Source organism: Micropterus salmoides, unplaced genomic scaffold (assembly GCF_014851395.1).
Source record: "Micropterus salmoides isolate LMB-PRFRI ecotype aquatic unplaced genomic scaffold, ASM1485139v1 Ms_hic_scaffold_13, whole genome shotgun sequence".
NCBI lineage: Eukaryota > Metazoa > Chordata > Actinopteri > Centrarchiformes > Centrarchidae > Micropterus > Micropterus salmoides.
In genome coordinates, this window is record NW_024040374.1 from 11,328,517 (window position 1) to 11,343,226 (window position 14,710).

At 39.7% G+C, this 14,710-nt stretch overlaps 2 protein-coding genes across 2 annotated transcripts; both read right to left on the reverse strand.

The window, feature by feature from the left end:
• Positions 1-191: 191 nt before the first annotated feature.
• On the reverse strand, positions 192-9,739 carry si:ch73-40i7.5 (amyloid-beta A4 precursor protein-binding family A member 3). The gene is made up of 11 exons (XM_038715540.1): positions 9,410-9,739; positions 6,958-7,957; positions 6,500-6,527; positions 6,225-6,370; positions 5,956-6,042; positions 4,659-4,847; positions 3,745-3,924; positions 2,537-2,749; positions 1,401-1,520; positions 1,097-1,237; positions 192-950 (listed from the first exon to the last, which is right to left on the reverse strand). The coding sequence occupies exons 2-11, from the start codon at positions 7,933-7,935 to the stop codon at positions 879-881; spliced, it is 2,154 nt and encodes a 717-aa protein (XP_038571468.1). The 5' UTR covers positions 7,936-7,957; positions 9,410-9,739; the 3' UTR covers positions 192-878.
• Positions 9,740-9,975: 236 nt separating this feature from the next.
• Positions 9,976-13,896, reverse strand: pex11g (peroxisomal biogenesis factor 11 gamma). Its single transcript, XM_038715541.1, has 5 exons — positions 13,684-13,896; positions 12,765-12,962; positions 12,465-12,643; positions 11,457-11,525; positions 9,976-11,327 (listed from the first exon to the last, which is right to left on the reverse strand). Exons 1-5 carry the CDS (start codon positions 13,744-13,746, stop codon positions 11,114-11,116), a joined length of 723 nt encoding a protein of 240 aa, XP_038571469.1. The 5' UTR covers positions 13,747-13,896; the 3' UTR covers positions 9,976-11,113.
• Between the last annotated feature and the right edge of the window lie 814 nt (positions 13,897-14,710).

The window sequence follows — 14,710 nt, forward strand, 5'->3', positions numbered from 1 at the left end:
TATATTGCAATGACAACATATTTATGGAGCTGTTCAAATCTAAATATACAGTAGCTGTGACTCAGATGTACATAAGCATGTAATTTGTTTTGAAAAATGTAATTTGTTACTGTATCTAACTTCAGTCCAAGTCCTTTGCATCTGAAACCTATTCAGGGACCACTGATTCTCAATAAATAAAATCAATCAGATATCTTACAGATCATTTTAATGAACATCCAAGACAAAAAAGTCTTAAAAATATACAGCATCTCTCTATCAAATAAGGCAGTTACCTTTTATTGTGCATATCTTCTTCCTGTCAGGCACCGTCATAAAAGCACTATATGAGTGAACCAGAGCGCTGCACTAAATAGCCTTCTCTCAAGCGTTGTGACAGACACTTGTTGATATGCATGTGCATGTGTGGGACTGGAAGTACATCACAATGAAAATACAGACACTCTTTGTTCTGATTCAATTAAGGTTTCCCATGCAAGCAAATTCAGTTCAGGCACACTGGCAACACACCAGGCTGGAAGACCCAAAACTCTTGAGTACAGTATACATTCACCACCATGTAAAAGTTAGTGAAGTCAAAAATATTCTGTTTATGAATTATTGCATCTCAGCTACTGCCTGCATTGTTAAATATCAGATAAATATAAATGGAGAGCTACCATCTATCCCTGTCACTTTAAAATATGCTTTCATAATATTCAAATGTACTGTTCATCTTAAAAATATAAAGCTACACTAGTTTGTTGAATTCAGTGGTGGGACAACAGCTTATGATATGCTGTATGATCAATTGCATCATAATATTTTCTGCAATTGGCAAAAGTTCATGTAGCTTGAACACTATTGTCCACTTTTGTCCTTGATGCAACAGGAAGTTCTCAAAGAAAAACCGGCTGCTCCTGTCCTGTCAAGAGTCGATATGTTGAGGCTGGCATGGTCTTCAAGTGAATCTGCCCAGAGAGAAAAATCAAACCTGTGAGAATATGTTAATATGTCCAGTGTAAAATGTAATAATTAATTCATTGGAATACCCATTTCTGTATTGATGACAAAATATAATCCAATTGTGAAAGTAAGCATTTCATCCCTTTCCCACCTCTCCGACAGCATTGGTCAGGATCTGGATGATCTTGTCGTGCGGTGTGGCGACGACACTCTGCCCGTTGATTTCAATTATGCGGTGCCCAACACGGATGCCTCCTCTCTCCGCTATACCACCCCGCATCAGGCTGCAGATCTGCAACAAAAAGAGAGAAAGAATTTTTACATTTCAAAACAAAGATGTATGGGAAGTAGTTGAAAAGCACCAGAAAAAGCTAGGAAGTGGACCCTGAGTTAAGATTATTATATCAAAGAAGAAAACCTCCTATAGTGACAAACAATTATTATTATTGACTTACAATGCCGTCCTCCACACTGAAGCCCAGCTGAAACTTGGGATCTGGCCTCCTGATTATTGCCATGGTGACAGGCGGGCAGTGGACGATGCTGAGCTTCACATACTTTTGGCTTTTTAAGTCCTGAGATAGAAACAAAATGTGAATAAGAACACGAAGATTACAGCAGTTATGTATCGTCAGTGTTCAGTGGCTTTTACCCTTCTCTTTCATATTTTCTTAAATGTTCCTGTCTGACCACGTCCAAATAGAACCACTTCAGTAATCTTAACTGTAAATATTTTCTTTGATAATGTCTTTATTTATGTAACTGACTTATTATATTTGTTTGCTGTTAGTTTTATCCTAGTGATGTGTGCTGCATTACTTCCTGAAAAGTCTGCAAACACTTGTGTTCAGCCTGGTATAGTCTGATAAACATTTATGGTCATTACCCTCTGAATATGAAATCTTTAATATTGCTATATGCAATGCAATAACACGATTAACTAAGGCCTTACAAATTACCATAAAGGCGATTGAGACAATCTCAAAACGCTAAACAATATACACTTCACAATAAAAGAATTCAGTGCAGTGCAGTTGTGTTGATGGCATTGTACAAGTGATCATGATATTAACCACAATGTAAACTTTAAGTTGTCAAGTTTTAATATCAGTGCCAAACACTAGTTTTACACAACTGGATAAATACTGAAATTGTCTCTTTAAACCCCAATTAACATCTGAATCAACTATCAAAGCAGTCCTTGTATTAGTACAATCACAGTGTTTGGAAACACAGTGCCATCTTGTGGAAGGCAAGATCTACAGTGTTAACATTTTAGGTGTTAAATCTGAAGCCCCATCAACAAATTCTGATATTCAAGCATAACAAGATTAGATTAGTAGACTTTCTTGTTCCCAGAGGGAAATTCTTTTTCACAGCACTATACATCACCAATCGACATTATCCTCCCCACATATCATTTCCCAACAAATGTACACCACAAATAACCACAACAACAACAACAAAAGACAGCGTGTCCTCATCGAGACTCCTTGTTCAGGGCTGCTATGGCTGAAACACACTTGATTCATTGTTTATATATATTTGTATTGTTATTAAAATCACTACCTAAGTTAGTTCCTATTCTTACCCGGATGATGTTCTGGCAGGTGGTTATGGGCAGACCCACCAGGCTGGTGCTGTTGACGGACATGATTCGGTCACCGATGCTGAGCTCACCGCAGCGCTCCGCAGGACCACCGTGAAGGAGATTTGTCACCACCACTGTGGGCAGAATGGAGCCCCATCCTGACTCCACCACCGCCAGACCCAAGATCTCCCCAGGAGCCTTGGTGATCACAACCTAAAACACAGACACGCAGCAAAGAAAATTTGGTTAGCCAGTTATTATTATACCTACAATTGCCCTCATATGAAAGTTGTCACTTGTTTTCATTTGTGCTTTTGAAGTAGGCGTCATATTTTGGGCAGACATTGCAGATGCAGAATGTATAATCTGACCTTTAACCATGCTAGTCACTACCAAGGGAAGGAGAATGTAGATACCCAGCTGCTGACCAGCATATTTATCTCTGCAGTGGTAACGGAAGAAGGGCACTCATTTTCCACTTATGTACAACACTTGTGGGCAGTCACACTTGCCTCAGTTAAGCTCATGTCTTTTTTCTTTACTTTCTTGTGTACGTTTTATAGCTGTTTATCTATTAATGGGGCTATGAACTTAGGAAGCAAAATAAGCAAAATATGAACAGGTCTTTTTTTTGCCTTTATTCAAAGGTGGATAGCAGAGAGGCAACAGGGAATAAGGGGAGACAGAGAAGGTGAATGAAGTAAAACAAAGGTCCCTGGCTGGAATTGAACCAGGGCACTGAGACACTTTATAGTCTATGGAGGAGGGAATGTTTGATACTTTAAAATATAAAGATGGCAGTACCATCAACCTCAGAATAGATAACAGATGAGAAATGAGATTAGGTGAGATGAAATGAAGATGTGCGACAACTGGGGCAGGAACTTCAAATTCAATACCAAATACTCTTCTTGCCTAGAGGCCTAGTGAGCTAGTGAGCTGAACTTCTGGCCCACACCTGGAGTAACCTCTGTTCCATGTCATGTTTTTAAAAATATTTCTAATGTCTCTTAGAAACATTTTGTAAAAGCTAAAATATGATATTGCGTAACATCTAAAGTTAAATTACTATCTTATCTTAATGACATTTATTAATGGCCACCTTCTGCAGCAAAGGATTAAAAAACCAAAAGCTATGTATGAATCACATACAAATTACAGAACATCTGTAGTTTGTGTTAACATGTAGCCATAATCGCTCTGCTTACTTCTCTGAGGTTCTGAGAGTCTGAAAAGTGGGCCAGGTCTCCGTTGTAGAGCTCCTGACTTTCCAGGTAGTCACTGTACTCGCCAGGCCTCAGATCGCTGGCCTTGATGCCATTGGCCTGAAGGAACTGCTGGTAGGCGACTCCAAACGCCTGACCTATAGCCTGGGCTATGATCTGAGCCTGGATGGAGAGAGAGGGTGGAAGAGATGAAACTGTCTCAGGTTTCAGCATTGTTGTCACGCTCATGTCTATGGGGAGACTTTGCATCTGAATGGTAAGGGCATTTGTTAAATAAATATTCTTCCAACATTATTTTACTCTCCATTTCAATATGAACAAATGAAAGCTAATTACTTAATTTGCAAAACACAAAATAGTACACCTAAACCATATGTCACAGCCTGAAATTAAAACAACAATAAAAAAGGTAATCTATTTTTTCTTTTTTCCTTTTTACTGTCTCCACCCAAACTTTTCATATAAAAAGTAGACACAGTGGCCTCATGGCCTTCAGTATCCCACAGCTAATTAGTTTCTAAAAAGAAACTCTTCCTCCTATTCAGTCTTGCCAACAGCGGGAAACTGGGACGACAGCCAGACCATTTTTACATTCAGGAGAAGTCGCTGGCTGTCTGGGGAAAGGAAACCAGGCCAAGCTGAAGCTGAAACTGTTGTTCACCCGAAAACAGCAAATTTGATCTGAGATGCAACACTGAGGGGAGCAAAAGACACCTTAATACCTTATTGAATTGTCAAGGCTTTAGATGAATTGAAAGATGATGTTGTGGCCATTTTGAAGATCATAAAAAGCCAACTGCAAAATTGTGCAATATGAGCTCATAAGGGAAACAGATACATATTATAAAAAAAAGAAATGTCATGCTGGTAAAAGACCCTTCAATCGACTAACTCACATCGTCAGAGGAGAAGACATGGCAGATCATTAAGCACTTCTTCTGAGGCCCGGAGGAGGATGAAGAAGAAGACTTAGAGGCTGGGTCACTATCCTGCTCTTTACGTTTCCTTCGTGCCATCAGGACCACAATGTCACCAATGTCTGCAATGTAAGAGATCATCTGCAGAGCGTGATCCATCATGGCTTCCTGATTGGAAACGAGACATGAGGGTGTTCAATATATTAGAATCAGAGAGAAGGCAGGAAGGTCTGGTTTGCACTTCAACTTGCAGTGACTTGAAACTTATGTAATCCATAGAACAAAGAACACTTTTACTGCACCACCTTTATTTTTGTTAGTGAAGTTTTGATTGCCTGGTTGTCTCCTTTCAAAACTCTCACTGGTGAAGCATTCAAGAACACTTTCATTTCCCAAAAACGATAATCAGCTGCCAAAAAAGCACTGAATTAATGAGCTACATTCAGAAGCCAAATATGAACTTTGTACAAAGGATTACGCAAAATCTTGTATTAGAAATGTTGCTGCTGAGCAGCCGTTATATCTCATCTATTAAATCTGAGAAGCTGAAGTGTCCTTTAATGCAACAACAGGGAGAATATAAAAGGCAACTTCCCCTTCACATACAAGTTATACAATAAAAAGTCGATATAAAAAAGATGTTAGTATGAGATGCAAAAAAAATATAAATTAAAACTACTCAAATTGTCAAGAATAGTGTATAGGATTTTTTCAAAGCCGCATTGCTACAGTACGTGTGGTATAACTAGGAGCAACCAGCCATACAAAGAAGGAGCTGACAGCAGATGACCCACTTTGACTCTCCTAACAATTCAATCACCCAGCAGAGGAAAACACACTCTACTGTAACTGCAACATTACTGCAGAGCTTTCATATTATTTCACCACTCAATTCCATATTAAGGATTCTTTCTGCAAGTGATGAGCTTGAAGGTGAAAATTTAGAATCAGATGACATTTCAGGCATTTAACTTAATTCTCATTAGTCAACTTTGTTGACGAACAAACATCCTGAAATCCACTGGAATTCCACTAATACCCATCATCATCAGCATTTAATGAAAAACTACCAATTTTAAGTTTAAGTTATTACCACTTTAGAAAAGTGGTAGCAAAGCCATACTAGTGACACTACTAATAATACTGAAAACATTTTCTAAATGAGAGTAAATGCAAAAAGAAGCGTGGTCAAAACATTGAATGAAAGGAAAAGAAATTCAAAACTAGGGGGTAAAAACATTCACAGGACTTTTTCTGAACGGTTGGAAGAACACACCTGTTTGTCAGCACTGAGCACTTTGATTCGTTGGGTGGAGATGAACAGATCCACCTCTGTCATTGGTTGGGACTCTCCCTCTGGAGCCTGAAAGAAACACAGTTGCACTGATGTCATATGTGCATCCCTTTGCAGATGACAACATCCCAACACAGCTAAAGCCATGAGAGAAGAATTTGGATTTCAAAACTGGTATTTTCAGTATGAAAACGATACCGCACAAAAGCACTATGAAGAAATGTGGGAGTGCATCTTCTGTTTGGGTTCACCTTAATGCGGTCCACAGCCTCCTGAGCCTGGGTCATTCGGGCGTTTGTAGATGGGTTCTTCTCTGATTTGATCTGAGTGGAGCCCAGGTACTTGGCACCAAATACCACACCATCCAACAGATCTTCAGGGTCACACGGACCAGGCACTTAAGAGGAAAACACGTTAACATGGTCAATGACTTGGCCTCATTTCTTTATGTTGTTGACTGATTAATGTTGTAAAATTTGCCACAGAAAAAAGCTAAATTTCTGTGAGAGAAAAGAAGTGTGCTTACCATCTTTATATGAAGGATGATAGGCACTCTGCAATGACAGCAAAAAGAGAAATCAACTGTTAAGGCTGAATTAAACATGGTACAAAAACAAAATAAAAACAGCATTCACAGAGTAGTTGATCAAGAGAAATTTAAAAGATTATAAATGTCATAATTGATCCTTGCAGTTTGAACCAAACATTTGCATCACAAACACAGACTCTAAAGCTATTTTGCTTTTCTTTGTTTTACAACATTATTAAATAAATAATGGTTTTGTTTTGGCTGCTTGTCAGACTGAGACAAAACCTTGTGTTCAGGTAACTTGTGACAGTCATTTGCCATTTATTTAATTGATAATTTTTTAGTTAAATGAGTAATGGGTTCTTCTGTATGAAGTATAATGAATATATCAACTCGTCTGGAGTTTATAATCCATTCTCCATCCAGCTGATTGGAGAAATAGTACCTCAACCTACCTGCTCGCTCTCTGCAGCAGCCTGTTCTTCCTCTGGAGGCTCCTCGCCCAGCTTCATCCACACTGGCTCAGGATACTCATCGTCAGGCAGTGAGGTGAGGGAGTCGTCCCTGTGCCGCCCCTGTTGATCATTCCCATTATGCCCCCAGAACCTTTGAGCGTCCTCCTGGCTGTAGGAAACTGACACTACCGCATCCACCTCTCCTCTGTGGTGCATACTGGTGGGGTGGGGTGCAGCGCTGATCTCTGTGAACTGCAGCAGCCCCATCAGGTCTCTCTGGTAGCTTTCAGAGAACAGCAGACCTGTGGTTTCATTACTGTTGTCTGTCATTCGGGAGGGAGTGCACGTTTCCAGTTTAGTCAGGCTGGAGTGCTGATGCTGGGCAAGGGGAGGTGGTGTCTGGCAGCTGGGATGAGGTCCCATCATCTGGAGCTGGCTGAGCAGTGTACGGATGCGGCTGTGGTCTTCGTCACCTGATCTCCTGTTAGCAATCTCAACCACCTCTTCATTGACCCTATTCTCCACATCACTTAAGGTTACCTCCTCCTGGTAATCCCCAACACACTCAAAGTCCTCCACGCTCACCCTTTCTTTTTTCTCAACAGCTTCATCCTGTTGTGCCAGTTCCGCCTCAGTATCCAGGACTGGCTCTGCAATACTTTCCACAAGCTCCTGCTGGTTTACTTTGAGTGGAGGCACAGTGCCGCTCCCGTTCGAAGGTATTAATACTGGCTCACCCGGACTAGCCTTGTCCAGACTGTCAAAACAGGGGGGGAAGCTGGGATCATCCAGGTCATCTGCTGAGCCCGCCTCGCTGGAGGAGTCAGACCTCCAGTCTAATGGAGGAGGCTCGATCAGGCTGTAGCAGTCCAGATCCTCCACCTCTGCACCTGATGGAGCTGCTGGGACAGTGGCATAACACAAAGAGTCTGAGGGCGCAGAGGCTGACTGATCAGAGGGGCAGACATCCGAGTCCATTTTGAAGAAATAAAAAAAAAGCCTGTCAGAGAAAAAGTGGCATTACTGTAGTTGATTTCTGGTTGAGATCGCAAATGCAGCAGTTTTACTGAAGAGGTCATTGGGGACTAGGTTCAATAGGTTTCCAACTACATGAATGGCACTGTCATAAAACATAAAAAAAAGTAATTGATGTAAATGAGAGCTGCTGCACTAACCGAACTGCCAGTATAACAAAAGACTGTATATCAAAATATTGTCTCACATAATGTCTTTAGTGCTAGCAGACACCATCAGTTAAAGACAGTACTATCTTAAGTACAATCATACACCCTTTTGTCCATGACAAGATAGAGCAGGCAGCCTAAAGCTCAGAGTATAAGGACAACTAGTACAATATGTTCAATAGGTTTCCAACTACATGAATAGCACTGTCATAAAACATAAAAAAAAGTAATTGATGTAAATGAGAGCTGCTGCACTAACCGAACTGCCAGTATAACAAAAGACTGTATATCAAAATATTGTCTCACATAATGTCTTTAGTGCTAGCAGACACCATCAGTTAAAGACAGTACTATCTTAAGTACAATCATACACCCTTTTGTCCATGACAAGATAGAGCAGGCAGCCTAAAGCTCAGAGTATAAGGACAACTAGTACAATATGTAGCCATCAAATAGACCCCCAGAGAATACAACACTTCACTTTCCTATGAAATAGATTTTTTATACAAGTCATTCTGTTGCCATTAGTGTACCCTGAAATAAACTGCCTGGAGAGCTGTTTGGGAATTAGGTTCCCTTTATGCAAGGTAGAGCACACCAAACTTCATTCAAAAAATCTGCACTTTTACAAAGCACCTCATAATAGATAAATGTAGTAGTCCCTCTGAACGACACTGATATAATTTTTACAAATCAGGCAGGTCTTCTGGTAAATTCGGCATATAAATTATCCACAAGGCAGCACAAAATCTGGTTCAAACACCGCTAACTTGCAAGGACGCAGTGATTTTTTTAACGTTATTGTAGACAAGAAAATTTCAACTTAGGGGATGTAAGTTGGCGTTAACGGTTTAAAGAGTCACCCGTCACTCAGAAAAGGGTCGTATAACGTTATGCAACTATGCTTTGAAATAAAAGCTGAACTTTGAATAGACACAATGATACTTAAATGTGTTATTTTTCTCACAGATCTCACTCAAAACAAAACACAGTGGGAGAAGTGATGAGGGCTGGCAGTGAGCTTTAAAAATAACGGTAACGTTAGCTGTCCCTCCCATATGATTAAGATTACAATTTTTTACACTGCGAGTCCAATAACGTTAACGTTACAGCTCAGTTTAGCTAACTTAAGTTAGCTGATAAAGTAGCTCAATGCTAACTATTTAGCTAATTACAAATCGCAGCACCACAAGAGGAGCTCATTTACATAAGATGCCATTTCTACGTTAAAACACAGTATGTTAAGCAGCGAAAAGAGCAGCTCCCACCTGATATTTTAGGTCTTTCTTGGTTTCTTTGTGCCCAGAGACTCCTGTGGGTGCCACGACACATAAATTGACGTGGTGTGGGATTTGAGACTTTTCCAAAACAGTGGCTTTGTTTTAGTAGTCATACTAACAACAGCAGAAATATAATAATGTCACATAATCCAAAGTTTTAAAAAAGTCATGAAACAGAGATTTCCTGTCATTACTGTTGCTGATAGCTTTTATTTATTAAACTGGCTGACTCGGTACTTGAGCTGCATTCACGTCCTCTTGTATCTTCAGTCTGTTGGTTGTTCTTCTTATTCTGCCTGCTACATGTCAACGGTCTATCCACGACTTCATCCAAAATTCTACTTAATACACTTTCCCAAATCACAAGCTACGTAGAACCCTCGTATTTGATCGTCTTGTAACGTTTTTGTAAATGTTGAATTTAACCATCCGTTTTATAATTTGAGCTCAGGAGAATCTCTCAATTACGACCCGTACGTCAGCACTTGAAGGCAACAGTCACAAACGTCATGTCGAACCTTCCAGACCTCATCAATCAAACGTGAATAAAACGATCAGAGAGGACAGACGCTTTATTTTATTAAAAACTTAATTAATTTACATCATCTGAAATAAATTTACATATAATTAAATGTACATTTCAAGCAGATTATGTCCTATTTGACCAGCAACACTGTTTCCATATAAAATCGTCATCAGTGTTGTCTGCGGAATGTTTTCTACTGATTCTTCAGAGCAAAAATCTGATTTTTGCTCACCAGTTTCACACAGTTTCAACGCATGAGAAACTAACTAGTGAAATCAGTTGCTGTAGTGATGCTGGACATAATATTTTAACAAACAGTTTATGAATAACTGTAGGCCTATATGAAAAAAAAATGCATGATTAAAAATCAGGTGTATGTAAGGCAAATTTACCAGCCTTCTCACAGTGTATTTCTCTCAAAATCACCAAACATCATTAATTTCTAAACACAACCAATATCATCCCTGTTTTAGCTACTTGAGCATTGACTGAACAGGTAGAGGAATAGTGGCCCTTTGCGGATTCTCTACGCTTGAACCTACTGTTAAAGTGGTTGTTGCAAGAATCTCCCAGGTACAGGATAAAGTCTCAGATCACTTTGCATACTGACAAACAAGGATGTACAGTCTAAGCAATGTTGTATTCCTCAGGCAAAAGAGTTTTCGTCCCAGCCAAAGCTGTTATTGGTGCAAACTTGGCTACACTAAAACTGTCTCAGAAAACCCTTCTTAAACCCTTCACATGCCATGTAAATACTTTTATCTGCATCCAATGACACTCAAATTTTAAATACATTTCACATTCTTTCGTGTGATTATGATGCTGCAGCAGTTAGCAAAAATAAAGAACATTTCATTGATTGATCTCTTCATCAAATCTTGCCTCCCACTGTGAATTATGTTCAAATATGCTTTTTCATTCCAAGGGAATTGAAGATGTTTGGCCACTTTTTCAAGACAGTCAGTCATTTCTGATTAAGCACTTGGATGATTGGCTAGAAGTCTGCTACATTTTCCTCATTAAAAAACTGAAATCAACGGCCACAGACAGTCTGACTGAAGTCTGATCACATTAAAGATCTGCTACGCATCCTCTCACTCAGCAGTTTCCATCAATACCCAAGATTCAGTCTGTTATCTGATCTATTCCTCACTGTGAGGTGAAGACTATGTACTGTCTGTCCGGTCACTGTCGCCGGCGCTCATCTGGATCAAACCAATCACAGATGAGATGGTGCCCATCAGCCCCACCAGCCAGTTGGGGAACCATCCCGCCCACAGGAAGCCGGGCGGCATCCAATGAATGGCATTACTGAGGTCAGCCGTGCTGCCGAGGACAGAGAGTACCTCCCCTCGCATCTGTCTGCGGAGCTGAGAGCGACTGCAGAAGAAAAACACACTGGTTTTATGAAGACATAATGGTGGTTTGAATCGGTGACAGAACAATGTCTCTCAGTGGGAGAACCCTTTCTATAGAAACTGCAAAGAGTGAAAACCGTGGATACAACACCTGTTGCCACCTCCATCCCTCTCACATCTCTTCAGCTTGTTCTTCAGGAGCAGCAGAACTCGGAGTGACCTAACGAGCAAAACATTCACATGACACTTCAACTCAGATGTAATGTTTCATAGCCATTTATTCCATATTATACATATATACACACAAGTAAGCACATGACTAAGTTAATGCGCAATCTTACAAAGTGCTTCACAAGCTATTCTGTTAACTTGTTAACGTGATTAGCATTTGATTTACTTAAACTAAAAATGAGGCTGGGGTAATATAATATTTTTCTTACTGTCTTCAAATCCCATGACAAGACCTAAACCAACAACGTGTTAGGCTGTCTTTTATTACTCCTGAGTTACTCCTGTTGATTAACACCAAAGCCCATTGTTTCCTACGAAAGATGTTTATTTTAAAAGAGGTTTCACATTCATAGTTTCATCTTTAAAAAAAGACTCAGTAATCTCCTAAAACAACTGCAAACTGTAGTTTACAAACAAACGTTACTCCAGGAGTAATTAGTGTTGGGGGTTATTTTCAGCAGTGGATCAATACACATTTCAGTTCACACCCTAAGCACTACCGAAAGTGCCCTTGGTCCTAAACCCCTAACTGCTCCAGAGGTGCTGTACAGTAGCTGCCCACCACTCCTAATTAGGACAAATTCCACATGTGTTGTACTGTGTATAATTGTATCAGACCAATAAAGTTGATTTACAAATTACAAATTTGGTGCTGTAGTAAGCGTGCAGCAGGACAGCCCTAGTCTGTCCCATCAATGTGTTTTTTAATTAATAGATTTTTTGGCAACAATAAGCTCTGTGGCACAGAGGAATTAGATATATCAGACACACAGGAAATACCATGTCTAGCCTTATCCTTACATTCAGTTTAGTAAATAACATTTGAATCATCCAATATCTGATATTTGTTATTCCAACAATCCATTTATTTCATTTCAGTGTATCCAGTCAGATTTGATTCGATGTTTGTGGACAGACAATCTCAGACCTGAGTATTCCCAGCAGCAGCGAGGTTCCCCACAGCATCGTGCTGAACAGCCACCACTTATCAGACTTCACTTTGATGAGCTCAGCATCAGCAGCCCATGCGATGTGTTCACAGGGGTAGTACAGCTGGTCAGCCACGTTGGTCAGCACCGATATCCAGCGCACGCCTGAGTCCTCCTCCTTTGAAAGACGTGCAACACGCATTAATGCTGCACAACACATAGAGAAACTGTGTATTTATGCAACACACCACTCTTGAAGGGTGGAAGAGGATGGAGGAGACTGTTGTTGTGTGGCTCACCCTGGTTCCCATCCCATAGCTGCGGGAGTAGGCCAGCATGGACAGATCATCGAACAGCCTCAGCACCGTCCTGCAGTGGCTGAGCTGAGCAGAAAACAGCAGCAGACTTCCCCCGAGCCGGTGGGATGAGACATCTGTTTCTGCCTTTCGGGAAAGAACTCCTCCAACCAGCTGGGAGCCATAACAGACCGTCCTGATCTGAAAAGACAAACAGAGTAGGAAAATGTTTGTGTTTTTAGGAGACTGGACTGTTTATTATTTGTTTCTATGTTAATAATAACAATAATAACATACAGTATTTATGCCAAACGTTTCTTAAATATTATTCAGCAAAAAACTCATAATTCTACTATACTACACAATTTCCCAGAGCCCAGGGCAGATCAGATTGTTTTTGTCTGACCCAGACTCCAAAACGTAAGCATTTGCCAGGATGCAAGACAAGAACAAACCGTGACAATGTTCGACATTTTTGAACTAAATGATAAATTGTTTATCAAAGTATCAGTATTAATAATATTAATGCTGTATTTCAACATTTCTGTTGTAATATCCAACAGCAAAACGATACATAAATAAAAAAAGAAACTGAAAAAGGCTAATTTTATAGAACATGTATAGTGTTTAGATTTTCCTCTCTCTAATAAGCCACCCAGTATTTAAAGGTGTAATTAATGGCTTTGTCCGGGATTAATACTGGAGGATATGTATTGTGTTCATAGGACTCTTTGTTTTTTTCTTTTTTCATGTCAACTTTCAATGCAGCCGGCAGCTGACACTGAAATAAAGCCATGTCAAAACCACACTTACGCTGAACATTGACCATAAAACCAAAGTTACACAAAAACTAGTGAGCTGTAAGGACAACAGTTAGGTTTTTATTTGCACCCCAGATATGACTTGTTACAGGATTACTTACAACTTTATCTCTCCCTCTGTATGACTCCAGCAGTCGCACCAGAGACTCCACAGCCTGCTGCATGACTGTCTGCTGCTCAAACACTCACTCACAACGGTGGACAATCAATTCACACGGACACACGAAGCTCCAGCATAAACATCTCCACCTAAAACTGTTTAACTGGGCCAGTTTTCAGCAGGACTTTGAAGCAGGAAGTATCCCAAATAAACGATCACCGATTTAATCGAACTTCTTCTTCTTTGTCCTTTGTGCGGACTAGACATAGCGATGGTGTGCTGCTGCCCTCCTCTGTTTGGTTAACATCAATTCTGTTTCAGCCATAGACTGTACATAAAAAAGCTTCAATAATAATGGCTGATGTACTTTATGTATTTCAGTAAATACAGTAAAAGTGTTGCAGAAAAAAATGCAGATTTTCTAAAATATAAACTATACAGATTCCAGTATCTTCAACCAAGTCCAGTTGCCCTTGATTTTAACCTTCATTGGATATACAGATTAAGTTTTTTCTTTTCAAATCAATATTTCATACAAATAAACAGTTTCTCCAGGTTTTAAAAGATCTTTATACACTAATTTTCTCCAGTGTTTTTCTACCAAATTAGGTATTGAGGTTGTGTGAAACTGCCCTACTACATATATAAAATGCCAAACCTAGAGCTTCATTTATTTACATGTGTTTCTCAATTATATAAATATTATATAAAAATATATAAAAATTTTAATTCTGTCCATAGACCCACTACAAACCTAATCTGGAGTTTTCTTTTTTATAACCTAATGCTGATGATACACAGAGCAACTTTTAGAGCAATCGTGCAGGGCAACGTTGCCATCAGTGGTAATGAGTAAAGATTACTTCCGCAATCCCCTTCCCCAGTATTTTAATGCATCTCTGAAATGTTCTAAATATATTTTCACCCTCATATATTGCTGTTTTTCCTGGATCAATACTTCTGCCTCATTTTCAGCATCTGCAAATAGGTATTGTCCATATTCCCCCTCCACTATACTAAACAAAACA

What these genes read in the sequence shown, in the direction of transcription:
- si:ch73-40i7.5 (XM_038715540.1), bottom strand. Translation starts at nt 7,935, where the DNA reads ATGGACTCGGATGTCTGCCCCTCTGATCAGTCAGCCTCTGCGCCCTCA. An exon ending in TCATCCTTCATATAAAGATG is followed by an intron (nt 6,371 to 6,499) that starts GTAAGCACACTT and finishes TTTCCTCTTAAG; the next exon opens with TGCCTGGTCCGTGTGACCCT. An exon ending in TCAGTGTGGAGGACGGCATT is followed by an intron (nt 1,238 to 1,400) that starts GTAAGTCAATAA and finishes TTTTTGTTGCAG; the next exon opens with ATCTGCAGCCTGATGCGGGG.
- pex11g (XM_038715541.1), bottom strand. Translation starts at nt 13,746, where the DNA reads ATGCAGCAGGCTGTGGAGTCTCTGGTGCGACTGCTGGAGTCATACAGA. An exon ending in ACAGAGGGAGAGATAAAGTT is followed by an intron (nt 12,963 to 13,683) that starts GTAAGTAATCCT and finishes TTGTCTTTTCAG; the next exon opens with ATCAGGACGGTCTGTTATGG. An exon ending in AGGGATGGAGGTGGCAACAG is followed by an intron (nt 11,328 to 11,456) that starts GTGTTGTATCCA and finishes TTTCTTCTGCAG; the next exon opens with TCGCTCTCAGCTCCGCAGAC.